Genomic DNA, 14785 nt, shown 5'->3' on the forward strand with positions numbered 1-14785 from the left:
TTATATAAGACAAAATATATGTATCATTTAGTACCTATAATCCACTGTAACTACTCCAAATTAAAAGTCCACTAGACTACTCCAAAGTAAAGGAGATAGAGGTGCGTAAACATTCTCCCATAACTGTTGTTCTGATTATTGAAACTGAAATATTTCACTACTAGAAATAAAGACGGAAAAAGTGGACAAAGAAGAAAAGAAAAGATAATAGAAAAAAGTTATGGGGAAGAAGTTCCTGATCGCTGAATCTTACCACATATGAAATGTGTATTGATGTTATGTTTGAAAATTTCCTTCGTATTATCTAGAGATTAATCTTCAAAATAAGTCAGTTTTAAAACAATGTTAATCAATTCTTCAAATTCAATCTTCATTACTTCTGGATGACAATCAATAATTTCAATCCATGGACAACAATTATTCTCCGTAAACGATTATGTCACAATTCCATCCTCAAATATTTACTAAAAATTCCTCATATTTGGTATGTATTCTTTAAAATTTGTTACCTCCAGAATACGTGCATACAGATAAGTATTATCTATGTATTCCGCTTTAAAAAAAAAGTTTTGATACCCCAACCCCTACATGTTATTTTCTTCATGGGTTTGATTTGTGCTCCGCCTGGAATTGGTTACAAAGTGATTTTTGTTTTACAATTTGACAAAAATAATAAAAACTCAATATCGAAATATACTCTTCAGATTTAGGTAATTGAGTTCTTATAAAGTTTTATGCGCTTAGGATGTTACTATATATGCCAAAATGCTTACAACAAAGAAGTAATATGAGTGGACTTGACGAATCTTTGTATTAGAGTGAATGAAGAGGTAATAAAATTCCTTCAATATCACAAGTACATGAGCAAACTAGACTAATACGATATATGCTTCGGAGCATATCTTTTTCACTTCAGGTGTAAAGGTCGCAAAGTGACACTTTAGTAGGCAATGTGTATCAATATCCACCAAGCCATTAGATGATAAAATTATATAGTTTCTCTCTCCTCTCTCTCTCACTCTTTCTTCTTCGATAAAACTATCACCAACAATCTTTTATGTTCAGATCTGGTCCATTTTGGACAAGACATGAGCAAATCTCTTCACTATTTCTTGTGTTTCTAGGTTGGTTATTAGTTTTAGCTTAGTTGTTATTTTGTTTTCAACTTATGTACACCAGTATGGTGGTTTCATCTACTCTTTTGAGGTTTATCTTCGTTTTAATGGCGGCTCTTGGTTATTGAATTGGACTTTAAGTTCGATAGTGATGCTCTCCAACGACGAAATCTTTATTGTTGTTGTCTTCGACGACAAAATCTTCATCATCAACTTATCCGGCGACGAAATCTTCATCGGTGATTTCTTTGACGACCGAAGCTTCATCGCTAGTTACAAGAGATTTGAGCAAATCACTCCTATTTTGGGAGAATATCTTTCTAAAGAAGAAAACCAAACTAAATGGTTGGAATTTAATTACGAGAAAAACCGTTCTTATTACTTTGTATTCTTTTATTTTCGATTTGTCTTATTCCGGTAATCTTCTCTTTCTCTTGTCGGATTTCTCGGTATTGTACTTTAATTTAGGGTATGTTCTTATTACTTTGTATTCTTTTATTTTCGATCTTAAACTCATTGTAACCTCGAATTTCCATTACTGAAAAGGTTCCTTAATTATCAAAAAAAATAAAAATAAAAATTGATATCCACCGGCATCGAAGAACCATTCCATCGAATATTTAATGAGTCATTTCCTTTGTAAAAGGTAAATTCTCCAAACAACCTTTATTATACTAGTATAAGCCTCTAACCCGGTGCATACGCATCGAGAGTGTATAAAGCATTTATGCATAAAATTCGCATTAAATAACCTTACATTATTAATTTAAACTACAATTATAAGACTCGGTACCTTGGTTTGTGATGCAGAGATGGCATGCAACAAAGGCAAAGTATACCTTGGTTTGTGATGCAGAGATGACGTGCAACAAAGGCAAAGTATAGCAGTATATGTTGCACCCATCAGTGTAAAAGCAAACATCGAATTGTGGTTTCTAATGTTGTTCCAGAATCTTTTTTTTGACCCTGGTCCGTTTTTATAGTCTAAAATTTCCTTCAAAAATGGAGGAGGTTTTATCACCAGATGTAACTTAATTTTTTCTTCTTGAAAACATATCAAACATCTGGGGTTTGATTTTTTTTTTTGTTTAGGTTAGGTTTTTGATTTTAATTAGAATTAGATTAGATAATTAGATAAATTGTCAAGGGGTATTTTTGTGTTTTTGTTATAGAACAGGTCCCCTCATCCATATAGGACGTTAGAATCCATAGGAGCCCTCAAACCAAATCTTTGGATCCTCTATAATAGGATTCGATAGAAAACCAGTCCCCTACCTGGAATGGGTTTTCTGAGAGAGTATAACACTATAACTTGGAAAGAAAAGTGTAAAACAGCGAAAAATTAAAAACAAGTGACCTTGGAAATATTTCTGCGTACTGCGTTGGACTCCTTAACTTTTATCACAAAGTTCACTGAAGAGGAATTGACAAAGAAACAAAATATTTGTTATTAGAAGAGTTCTAATTTTTTACTACATTTCACCACCAAGAAACAAATTCTTTACTGCTTGTACATCCAAAATAGCCTTACTCATGTTGATCCTATCTGAAGGTAACTTTGAAGAACATTTAACTCCAATTTGAATTATAGAAGTCAAGGTCTGTCGCATTTTATCTCTTGCTATATTTCTTCTTTCGTTTGCCGACACATCGTAACTTATAGTTTCATCATCATTATGAACTTCTCCTAATTCCGACAGCAAACGCGAATCAACAATCTCTTCAATGCGGTCTGGCAACATATGCATCTTGGAGAAGTTATGGATGTCTAAACCATCTTTGAACATGTCATCAGTTGGTCGTTTTCCCGTAAACATTTCTAGCAAAAGGATCCCATAACTATACACGTCACCTTCTGTAGACGCTGCACCACCCATTCCATATTCTGCACAACCAAGAACGAAATACAATTCACATCAAGTAATTAAACTATGTATGCACATAACAATATTTGTTGATAGTTGATATGTTTTGTTTTCTTACCAGGAGAAATATAACCTATGGAGCCCTTTATTGCAATTGAACTTGCGTCTTGTTCATTCAGATGCTGAGAATAACTGGAAGGATTAGAAAGGAACTTAGACAAGCCAAAGTCACCCACATGGGCAATTAGATCATCATCGAGAAGGACATTGCTTGGCTTCAGATCACAATGAATAATTGGGGATTGACACTCATGGTGAAGATAATTTAGTGCTGAAGCAACATCGACCGCAATGTTCAATCTTCTATCCAGGGTCAAATTTTTCGGTTGCAGTTGGTCGTCACTGTCTACGCTACTTGCATCTGAGTGCAACCAATTATCTAGATTCCCATTAGCCATGAACTCAAAAACCAGAGCTTTGAAAGAATTACCTTGAAAATCGATACTCGAGCAACAAGTTACAATCTTAAGTAAATTTCTATGTCGAATTTCTCTAAGGGTATCACATTCGGCCATGAAACTCTTGGTTGCACCTCTTTGCTGAAGTTGTATAACCTTAACTGCAACAGGTTTTGATTCATCCTGACTAAGAATTCCCTTATATACAGACCCAAAACTTCCCACACCAAGCAAATTGGTAGAACGATCAAATCCATTGGTCGCCTTAAGAAGCTCGTTGTAAGAAACTCCCATGTACTGATTACCGACATCTAAAGCCGTCAAAGGTGGTTTTGTTTCTGACTTCGTTCTCCAATAAAGAACGAGCAAAAACATGACTGAAATTAAAAATAAAACCACAATAACTATTACTATGATAATTATAATTTTGACATGCCTTTTCTTTCTTGAGATGTTGCAATTCGGCAGCTTCAAGTCAGGTATTCCTCCACAAAGTTTTCTATTCCCATCAACTGAGAATGCACTTATATTCATAAAAACTCCATATCTTGGTACCACTCCCTCTAGATTATTAAATGATAAGTTCAATTTACTAAGCTTCAGATTCTCTAAGCTTTCCGGTATTATGCCAGACAAGTTATTGCGGGAGAGGCTTAAACTTTCAAGGCCTCTTAAGAAAGTAATAGCCGGAGGAATGTTTCCTTGAAAGTAGTTACCATCCAAGAACAGACCTGTTAAGCTTAAACACTCGCCTATGCTACTTGGGATTTGACCAGATAATTTGTTTTCAGAAAGGTCCAATATCCCAAGGTTTTTCAAGCTGCCAACTTCCACTGGCAGTGGACCAGTGAGTGAGTTATTACCCAAGTTGAGAAACCTTGATAAAGAGGAAAGTTCAAGAACTTGTTTCGGGATACTACCAGTTAATCTGTTGCTCGAGAGGACCAAGCTCTGCAGAGATTCACAATTTCCTATACTAGGAGGAATTGAATCTGTTAAGATATTAAACGATAAAGTGAGTTCGATCAGTCTTGTTAAGTTACCGAAAGAAGAAGGCACCGACCCCGACAATTTGTTCCTCCGAAGATCTAAAACACCCAGATTTTGAAGGTTCCCGATGCCTGGAGGAATCCCACCTGCGAGCAGGTTGCCAGCCAAAACGAGCGATCTCAAGCCTACAAGATCCTGAATACCTGCAGGAATACTTCCATATATCTGATTTTCTGCCAAATGTAATGTATCCAGGTCTGTTGTCAGATTTCCTATAGAGCTAGGTAGCATGCCACCGAAATTGTTGACGCCTAGAAATATAACCTTCAAACTAGTACAATTTATCAGAGAATTTATGAAGTCCAGATCATTAGCTCGGCCACTTCCAAGATCATTTTCTCCTAAATTTAACCTTATAAGATTATTAAAATGGCCAAGGTTATAAGGTAGCGATCCAACAAAATTATTTTTATACAACTGTAAAACTTTAAGGCTGGATGAATTGGCAAATGAATTAGGAATGATTCCAGTGAAACTGTTTCCTGAAACCGAGAAAGAGGTTATATTCGGCAGGGTGAGACCAATATCAAAAGGAATAGTCCCGTGGAGTTGATTGAACATCAATGAAAAAACCTCCAGTGATGAGATATTGTAGAGTGATGAAGGGACAATACCTGACAACTTGTTGGAAGTAATATCAAGAAATTTTAATCTTGTTAGTTGGCTTAGAGTGTTTGGAATTATTCTATCCAAATTATTATAACCAAGACCAAGATGAGTAAGAGATGTTGAAACGTTACCCAATGAAGTCGGAATCTCTCCAGAAAAATTATTATACTGGAGCCACAACACTTTGACATTAGATAAGTAGCCTAGTTCATCTGGAATACTACCCACAAGATTGTTCTGAGATATATCAAGGTGTATGAGATTGGAGCAACGAGAAATATTGCTCGGAATTTCTCCATCCAAGATATTACGCGAAAGATTTAACCTTTTTAATCGAAAAAGACGACCAATTTGTTGTGGGATTTCTTTGTTCAAACTGTTGCTGTTAAGGATGAGATCAGTAAGAAAGCTAAGGTTTCCTATGTGAGGAGATATGGAACATACCAAACTTTTGGATTGAAGGTCTAATCTAGTAACTCTATTCGGATGACGATGACTGCATGTAACTCCTTTCCACTTGCAAAAATGAAGAGAATCATTGTTGTTGTTCCACGAACTCAGGGCTCCGAGTGGATCTTCAGTTATCCCGTTCTTAAATGCAACTAGCGCCAGCCGGTCATTTGATTTGGCACGATTGATGACAATTAGGCAATTAACAGAAACGGACATACACGAGATGATGAGAATAAGGCTGCGGTGTAACAATTTCATCTCCATAACATGAACGGATATTGAGTACTCTGAATTTGCAATTCCGATGTTCTTTTTTTTGAAAGTGTATATAAAAAAAATCTCAACTTAGTTGGGTCTTATAACTAAGTACTCTGATACGTGTATACTGATCCCGAGAAGATTAGTATACACGTATCCACCAAAAGAAGAGCATTTGGAATTATGATCTATCATTGACTTAGGGTAGCCACTTGAAAGTGCTTGAGCACCACAACCACCACCATTAAATTCACGGCAACCACTAACATTCATTTCTAGGGGAAGAAATAATCGAGATAAATCCCTAAAAAGTGTACAAAAGGCGGCAAAATTGAACGGTCTCAACTTTAGTAATGAAAAGAAAGACGTACGTACGGATATATCATAGCTGCTCAACTGCTCGAGAACGACTTTCCCTTGAAATAATATCCAACTTTCCTGGCTGGTCCCCTTCATTCCCGTGGAGCTTTCTACTTTGAATTGGGTTCAACAGAAGTAGTTTTTATTTTGGTGTGCCCATGGGTGCTCCGTGGTTGCTAAAGCTTCACCATTAGTATCTCACTCAACCACATTTGGATTGATCAGCAAGTACAAATTGGGTGACAAAACTGTCTTTGTAGTAACAGATTACGAAAATTATCGACTTACCGTGAGTTCAACGATAACTCGCAGTAAAGTCTATCATCTCTCGATATAATCGCTCCCCTCTTCAGAAAACAAATGTTATTAGTAGTAAAAGTGATATATATATACAAGGGATGTGCAAGCCCGTGCAAATGCACGGGCTAGTATCATAATATAGCTCCCCGATTTTTTGTATATTAAGAAAAACAAAACTGGATCCATAAAAGAATGAGATTATGTATCCCTTAAGTGAGAGTTAAGACAGAATTATGATATATATGGTGAACATAGTGTCCCATGGTACCCTCATCATGGGTTACCTAGTGTCCTATGGTACCCTTTACATTGGCACGATTATTTGGTGTTCGAGAAGTAAGTTTTTGTCCCTTCTCTTTCTCTTGCTCCTTAGAGCTCCTTCAATTGTGTGAGACTAAAAAAAAAAAATCACCATTATATTCCACCAAATCGTGTTTAAACCCACATTTCTGGTCACGGAAGAAATCATGCGCTGTTGACATATCTAAACAGGTACTTCACCGATGTTGTTCTGTTGCGGAGCTCGACAGAAATAAGTGCTTCATATTTAAGAACAAATTTCCTGTTATGTGGAACCACCCAAGTTTTGTCCAAAGCATCTCCATGAACCTTTTTTGTGTGGAGGTAACAACTCTTCTAAAACCCTTCTCATTACTGGTTTTTTCAGTGGTGACCGTTTAGGATAGTGCATGGAACATTTATTTCTAACCATGCACTGTGAATCTGAATTTGCAGTTCTGCATGGTTTGTGAATCATGTATTGGCCAACAATCTCGAATGCATGCCTAAAGATTTGTAACTCTGCTGTCAACTTGAAAGATTTGTAACTCTGCTGCCAACAATCTCGAATGCATGTTAGATCGTTTTTCATTGATATGATTTTGAAACTATTGCCCCCTTTAATATCGATTTTAGTGTGAAATATCGCTAGTTGGATGACGTATCGCGTCTAGATTTTTAGGAAATTGTTATGCCTTTATATCTTCCATGTCTACGTCGGTACTTCCCTAATCATTACATATAAAATATTGACAGTTCAGTAACTGCCAAAATGAAGAAGTGGTAAGTGTTGTTAGAATATGGGCATCCAACTCAAAACCAATTGGCAATGAGTGGAGAGGTCCTAATAAATTATAAACCGCAGGATCTTAATTGGCCATACAATGTGGGACTAATAATCTCAACACGCCCCCTCACGTGTGGCCTAACGTTGGGTCTAACACGTGGACAATAAATCGGGTGACGCGGAGTAAAGGTGCGGTCAACTGACTCGACACAAATAGCCTGCTCTGATACCATGTTAGAATACGGGCATCCAACTCAAAACCAATTGGCAATGAATGGAGAGGTCCTAAGAGATTATAAACCGCAGGATTTTTGATTGTCCAACAATGTGGGACTAATAATCTCAACAAGTGTAATTCTTATGGGTTGACCATTTATGCATGAAACTACGTCTAATTATATCAAAGTCCTTTTAAAATCATCAACACCATTTGTATATTTAAACGCAACACATTGCTTTCCAGGTGATTTTCACTGGATGTGTACTCGAACTGATAATGAGTTCGAGTACTTCGCCACGCTCTTTGGCTGGGGAGAACAGGTAGTCTGCGTGACCACAGAACAAAATCAAGAATGCTATATGAGAATTTGTCTGTAAATTTAAAGCATTTAGAGCAAGAAAAGGGAAAAGCAGAGACCTGAACTACAAAAAAGAAGGAAACCTAGACATAACTATATAATCCTATATAATCCTATGGCTGAAACTCTTGATGTCTATATAATCCTATGGCATACTTTGGCGCCTAGGCGAGCGCCCAGGGCGCCTTTTCACAACGTAGTTTGCTGTGACATTGTCAGCAGGGTCTGAACATAAGATGAGGAATATATTATCTCATTGTAACAATCATGAACCTCAGTGCGTAACAGTATTGATTATGAGTGAACATCAATAAAAATAAACAAAACAATAGTAAGATTCTTATGTGCAAGGTAAATAATGTATGTCCTCCCGCCAAGGAACCTGTAAACGTACCTCTAGATGAGATGAAATCGTTGCTTTCTTGTGTTGTAACTTCCTTCAAACTTGCAGGGCTTCTTCCCTGCTTTGGGTTGTCATGGGTTCTGTTGTACCATTTTTGTTGTTCCATGATGAGTTTCTTGGGTGAGAAGGCTTTACTGTGATTTATAAGTGATGTCCCCGTAATTTGATATCTTTCTTCCTTCTTCGGTTTAACACATGGTACAATTTTGTTGCATTTTTATTTCTATAGATGTGTAAAACAACAAAGTCGGGAGAGAAAGTTGAAACCTGCGAAACAGCATATTTTCTCATAAACTCCTGTTATGTAGCAACTGGACCAATTATTGCCAAAACCAATAGAGATGAAAAACATTGGAATCACTCTTGTTTTCCTTGCAATGAAGTGGGATGAAAGTCTGCACATGTTTGATAAACGTTCTTTTATAAGCATCAATCTTTTGTTGAATTATACAGGGGAATGATGCTCCAAAACACGAAGAAATTGCATATGGTTCCGGTATGCAGTGCGCAAAAAAACATATTTGGCTTAAATAAATAAAGGGAGAATTAGGGGGAGACCCAAAAAAAATAATATTCTCATTGTCAAGCCCACAATTAATTTTAGGTAACATGACACCCATAATTATTTCCGTGACACCCATAATTATATGAAATCATTAAAAATGTATGCATGACGGATTATGCATCCGCATGACAGGTTATGCATCGGGAGTATAATTGGCAACATAACTTGGATATAACATATCTAAAAATTCGCGCCTTGAAATTTTACAAATTTTATATCGTTGGAAATCTTTTTAAGAGAGCTACGCAACGAGTACAAAAAAGAATATAAATTTTTTGTTTTTCACGAAAAAATTGGAGGTGATCATCATTTTATGCAAAATTTTCGAAAACTTGATACTTAAACATTATGCAGCCACAAAAAAAGATGCATAACACATTCTGCAGACGCATAACGAATTACGCAACCATTTTCTCCACTGCATAACAAATTATGCGTTTGGATAACAAAGTTATGCATCTATAGCAAGTTATCTAACCATTGTTTTGGTTGATTTTAGTGCGTATATAAAAAAGATTGATGCATAATGCAGTATGCATCCATATTTACGGATGCATATTAGGTTATGCATCTGTTTTCTCGATGCATAAAAGATTGTGCAACCATTTTCTCGATGCCTAATGCATTATACAATCATATTTTCGGATGTATAACAGGTTATGCATCCATTTTCTCGAATGCATAACATGTTATGCAAATACTATTATAAGTGCATAACGTGTTATGCAACCATTTTTTTTGTTGGTTTCAATACTAACAAAAAGTAGCTGCATAACGTGTTATGCAACCATTCTCTGTACTGCAAAACAAGTTGTGCAAAAAAAAAGGTTGCATAACTTGTCATCCACCTACAATAATAGCTGCATTACGGTTATGCAACCATTTTCGGGACTGCATAACAAATTATGCAACATATTTTTTTAGATGCATCACACCTGCAACACAACTTTTTGTCGATCTCCAACCATTGTTAACAGCATCTCAACTTCCTTCCCAACATCTTCCAGCATTAAGACCCTAACTAACCGACTAACCAATTCAATCAAATTAATCAAAACTCCCTCTAATCCAAATTCTAAGTACGTTCATACAAGATTTAACATAAGCAACATTTTATCCATATGAACAATTACAACATTAGGTAAGCAAATAAAGAATTAAACAAACATGTTATGTAATGAGGCCTCTGCCATCCCGTTTAATCAACATACACAACATAATGATTGGTTGGTTTCATTTTAGAAAACATAATTATGCCATGAGAACACAAGCCAATAAACCATTCTTCAATATACCTATGCATAGTGTTCCTACGGCCTTACCTTGTGTTATTGCTGACCCCCCTCATTCTTCAATAACTGGTCGGTCATGCTTTTTCTCGAACACTTGATGTACGTCACTGACAATGGAGAGGAACTGCACATCAATTCCAACAACAACCGAAATATATAGACGCATCAAAATCATCACAACAACAATCTTCTTGTCTTATTGTCTAAAAAGTTCCCCCTAAACCTCCAATTACGACTACATCTTGTATGGACTTGATATATTCCATTGTCAAAACCCGTGAAAACTCCCTTGTTTAGCATAATTAATTTCACCAATTTTGCTGGCCATAGGTGAAACCAATTGAACCAGCAAATTCGAATTTCTTCTTCAATTAGTTGTAACGCTCACGGAGCTAATACCAGCGAATCCCAATTTAAGACCATAACTAAACGACTAACCAATTCAGCCAATATAAATCTCCACTTCCTTGACCAAACTTCAAAATACAGATTCATACTAAAACCCATGATTCAAACAATCAATAACCCATGATTCAATTCCATAGCATCAACGCAACACCTTTCTTCACCTAATTGATTTGTTCTCAAAATTCAGACCCAATCAAGACACCACCGTAATGATTTTCCCATATGATTCTTCATCTTTTCCTCCTCATTCACAATCACTACCACCCAATCTCCATTACCACCACCACCATTACAGACGAAGTCAGAAAAAATAGTTCAGAGGAGAGGAAGGGGGAGACGCAGTGATAATGGGATACGAGAGATTGAAGGTTAGAAGAACAGAAAAGACCGAAACCTAATTTTAGAAATTCTGGGTGTGAGAGATATTTTACCCTAGAAAATGGACGCGCGTGATGAGTGCCAAATATTGTATATATTTATCCCTTTTTGTTGGCATTTTAACTCATCTTTTATGCATTAATTCCACATTTTATCCCATATTCTGTATTTTCATTGTTTTCAAGAATAAATATTTTTATTAATTAATTTTGCATTTTTAGGTAATAAATAAAGTTCGGATGAGTCGCGGAGCGAAAAGAGCAGAAAAGTAGTGAAAAGCCGGGAGAAATTACGCAAGGAAGCCGCGAAGAATGGTGCGCACAACCTCATTTTCTACACACAAAAGCGCCTCCGTTCTCAGCCATCAGATCAGTTCTCAGAAGCATCCAACGGTCGCTCCTTCATAGAGCATCAAAATCTGATGTCTCTGCCGAGCACCACAGCGCTGAAATTCCAAGCCTTCAGATTAGATGGTAGTTGAATCCAACGGTCGCTCCCTTGCTGTGCATCGAAGTTTGATATCTCCGCCTTACACTACAGTACCTAACTCCATCAAGTACCGTTCATTTTGTTGTATCATATAATCCAACGGTCGCTCATCGCTTGCCTCCGCATCACCGTCCGATCTACCTACCATCTTGGCATCTCGCAGCTCAGAGTCACAGAACATCAAGACTCGATGCAGCCGCCTCACACCCTATCACCCGAGCCCATCCCCCTAACCAAACTTACCCCCTTCTCTCCCAACCAGTCGAGCCACTTTCTTCTCCACCTTACCCCTCTGCAGAACCATCTCCCTGCAGCCATGTCCACCACCTTCTCCACCTCTGCCACCAACTCCACTGCCACCACCACACCTCCACCATCATACACACTCGACCCATCACCTACATCACGTTCTAATCTCTATCAAACAACTAATTTCGCCTATTCTCTCACCACTGAACCCTAAGAGTGAGTTGGTGAAATTAGTTGATGATATAGATCAATTGGAGGTATGGGGAGCAAGAGAAGATGACAAGGAAGATTGGGTCGAAGCTATTGAGTGCTATCAGTGATTAGGTAAAACCTAATTTCAATTTTCACCAAACCCTAGTTCACTGTTTTGGGGGAAAAAGATATTGTGTATAAATTAGGTTGATTGGTGTGTAATAGAGACATGCTTGGAGTAGCCAACATCCAGGACTTTCATGTCCTGTTAATTTTCAGTTTCAACTGTTAATTTCTTGCCATTGTTAATGTTGCTTTGTTACTCTCTTGTTACTGTTAAATGTGCTTAGGTTATTCACTGTTAATGTTAAAGTGTTAAGTATCATGTTAGGTTAAATTAATTCTTGTTAGTATTTCAGTTGTGTTCATTGTTAGTTCAGTTAGTTATGATCATGTTAATTGTTCTTGTAGTGCTTAAATGTCATAGGACTGATAATATCTACTTGAGTGAATGCATCTGTGATCAGTTGTGCTGTAAGAAGACAACTGATTCTAGGGGTGAAAGAATGATGGTAGCTAAGAATTCAGTCCATTTGAAGGGCTGTGTTTAACTGTCTTAGGGTGATAGATAGCTTCTTGAACAACAAGCCTGTGATCAGCTGTGCTGTAAGAAGACAGCTGATGCTAGGGGCAAGTGAGTAAAGATTAGCCAAGAAATCATCCATTATGATCCTCCCTGTAATGAAACAAGAACAATGATTTGAGTAGGTACTGCCTTAGCTTAACCATATCCCCTGCCTTAGGCTAATTGCCTTTGTGTCATTTTCACCTTGCTCCTTTGTGTTTTGTTCACTGTTTAGTTTTCATTTGCTTTGTTCCATTGTTTTTGTTCTGTATTGCCTTTGTTTGCTGCTTTCTTTCCTTCCCTAGCAGCTGCTGCTGCTGCCACTTCCATTTCTCTGCTGCAGCTGCTGTTGCTTTTGCTCTGCAGTTGCTGTTGCTCTTATTTTTGCCTCTGCCAAGCTGCTGCTGCTGTGCAGCATTTGTGCTGTTGCTGCAACTCTGTTGCATTTCTCTTCCACTGCAGTTGTCTGCAGCTGCTGCTCTCTTGTGCTGCTGCCACTGCCAAGCTGCAGCTCCACTTTGCTGCCACTTCTTTTGCTGTGCAGCTCTTGCTCCTGCCAAGCTGCTGCCACTTCTTCTCCTGCTGCAGCTCCACTCTGCTGCCACTTCTTCTGCTGTGCAGTCTTGCCACTGCTGCTTCCTTTCCAAGGCCAAGCCAAAGACTGCTGCTTCAACTGAGCCCAAATTCACTTCAGTGAAGCCTAAGGCCCAATCCTCAGTAACCAAGCCCAGTTTCTAAAACCAAAAGCCCAGAGCACAAATTGGGCTCATCAGAAGACCAAAACCAAAGCCCAATTTCATTAAGGCCAAAGCCTAGTGTATTGATAGGTTAGAGCTAAAGCCCAATTCAATTAATTGTGGGCTTAACCCAAAAACCTGAACTCATTGTAAGGCCAAAGCCCAATTTACACTTCAAAGAATAACTGAGCCCAAGGCTCAGTTCAATTCAAAAGCCCAAGACCTAAAGTATTTCATTGTTAAAAACAAACCCATTAAGCCCAATAGTTCCAAAGGGGTATTCAAAGCCCAATAGCAAACTAGGAACCCAATTAGCTAAAACACTTCCGAAACACACCCGATCTCTGTGGATCGACCCGTACTTGCACGAGCTACAACCGACGACCGTGCACTTGCGGTATTACTGTAGGCCCGTTTTCATCGCATAATTTACACACCTTTCCGGACCTGCCAAGTTTTTGGCGCCGCTGCCGGGGACTCGGTAGCGGTTTGCTTGTTTTCTGTTTCCTTTCTTGTTAATCTTGCTTGTTCCTGACCTGCAACTTGTTCTTGTTTTCTGTTTTCTTTCTTGTTTTCTTGCTTGTTCCTGACCTGCAACTTCCTTGTTTGCTCCTGCTCTTGCATTGCTCTTGTTCTCGCTTCACTAAGAGCATTGCCTTGCACTACCTTGCACTGCTGCAAGTGCAAGTGCTGCTGCTGTGCTGCTGCAAGTGTTGCTGAAGCTGCTGTGAAGCTGCTGCTGTGAAGCTGCAGTTTCTGCTGGTGCTGTTGCTGTGCAGCTGCTGCCAAAGCCAAAGCCAAAGCCTGCTTTCTCTGCTGCTGGGCTTGTGCCAACTCTCTGCTGCTGGGCTTGTGCCAACTCTCTGCTGCTGGGCTCTGAACCAACTAAGCTAGGCTTGAACCAACTGAGCTGGGCTTCGCTGCAGATTCTGCTGGGCTCTGCTCCACCTTTGCTGCTGGGCTTGAACCAACTGAGCTGCTTAGGACGATCCTAAAGCCCAACTGGGCCTGTGCAACTAAAAAGGGATAAAAAGCCCAAATTTGGGCTCCCTCCAAAATCAAGTAAGCCTAACCCATGAGCTAACCCAACTGGGCCTCATTAAATTTATCTGGGCTTGTATTTAAGTGTTTATATTTGGGCCTGTAATAATTTTATTTTTCTTTTTCTTTATTTTCTATTTGGTCTTGTAATAATTTTTATTTTTCTTTTTCTTTTTCTTTTATATGCTTGTAATTATTTGGTTGTTATTTTTCTTTTCTTTTGTGGGCTTGCATTTTATTTTGGACTATAGGTTTATACCCCAATTATTGGGCTCCTAACCTTAAAAAAAAAAA

General features: G+C 38.1%; 1 protein-coding gene across 1 annotated transcript; it reads right to left on the reverse strand.

Moving 5' to 3' along the window:
- Positions 1-2475: 2475 nt before the first annotated feature.
- LOC113317357 (probable LRR receptor-like serine/threonine-protein kinase At3g47570) lies at positions 2476-5963 on the reverse strand. The gene is made up of 2 exons (XM_026565481.1): positions 3099-5963; positions 2476-3000 (listed from the first exon to the last, which is right to left on the reverse strand). The coding sequence occupies exons 1-2, from the start codon at positions 5812-5814 to the stop codon at positions 2588-2590; spliced, it is 3129 nt and encodes a 1042-aa protein (XP_026421266.1). The 5' UTR covers positions 5815-5963; the 3' UTR covers positions 2476-2587.
- Positions 5964-14785: the final 8822 nt, after the last annotated feature.

This window comes from Papaver somniferum, chromosome 10 (assembly GCF_003573695.1).
Source record: "Papaver somniferum cultivar HN1 chromosome 10, ASM357369v1, whole genome shotgun sequence".
Lineage (NCBI taxonomy): Eukaryota > Viridiplantae > Streptophyta > Magnoliopsida > Ranunculales > Papaveraceae > Papaver > Papaver somniferum.

What these genes read in the sequence shown, in the direction of transcription:
- LOC113317357 (XM_026565481.1), bottom strand. Translation starts at nt 5,814, where the DNA reads ATGGAGATGAAATTGTTACACCGCAGCCTTATTCTCATCATCTCGTGT. An exon ending in CATAGGTTATATTTCTCCTG is followed by an intron (nt 3,001 to 3,098) that starts GTAAGAAAACAA and finishes TTGGTTGTGCAG; the next exon opens with AATATGGAATGGGTGGTGCA.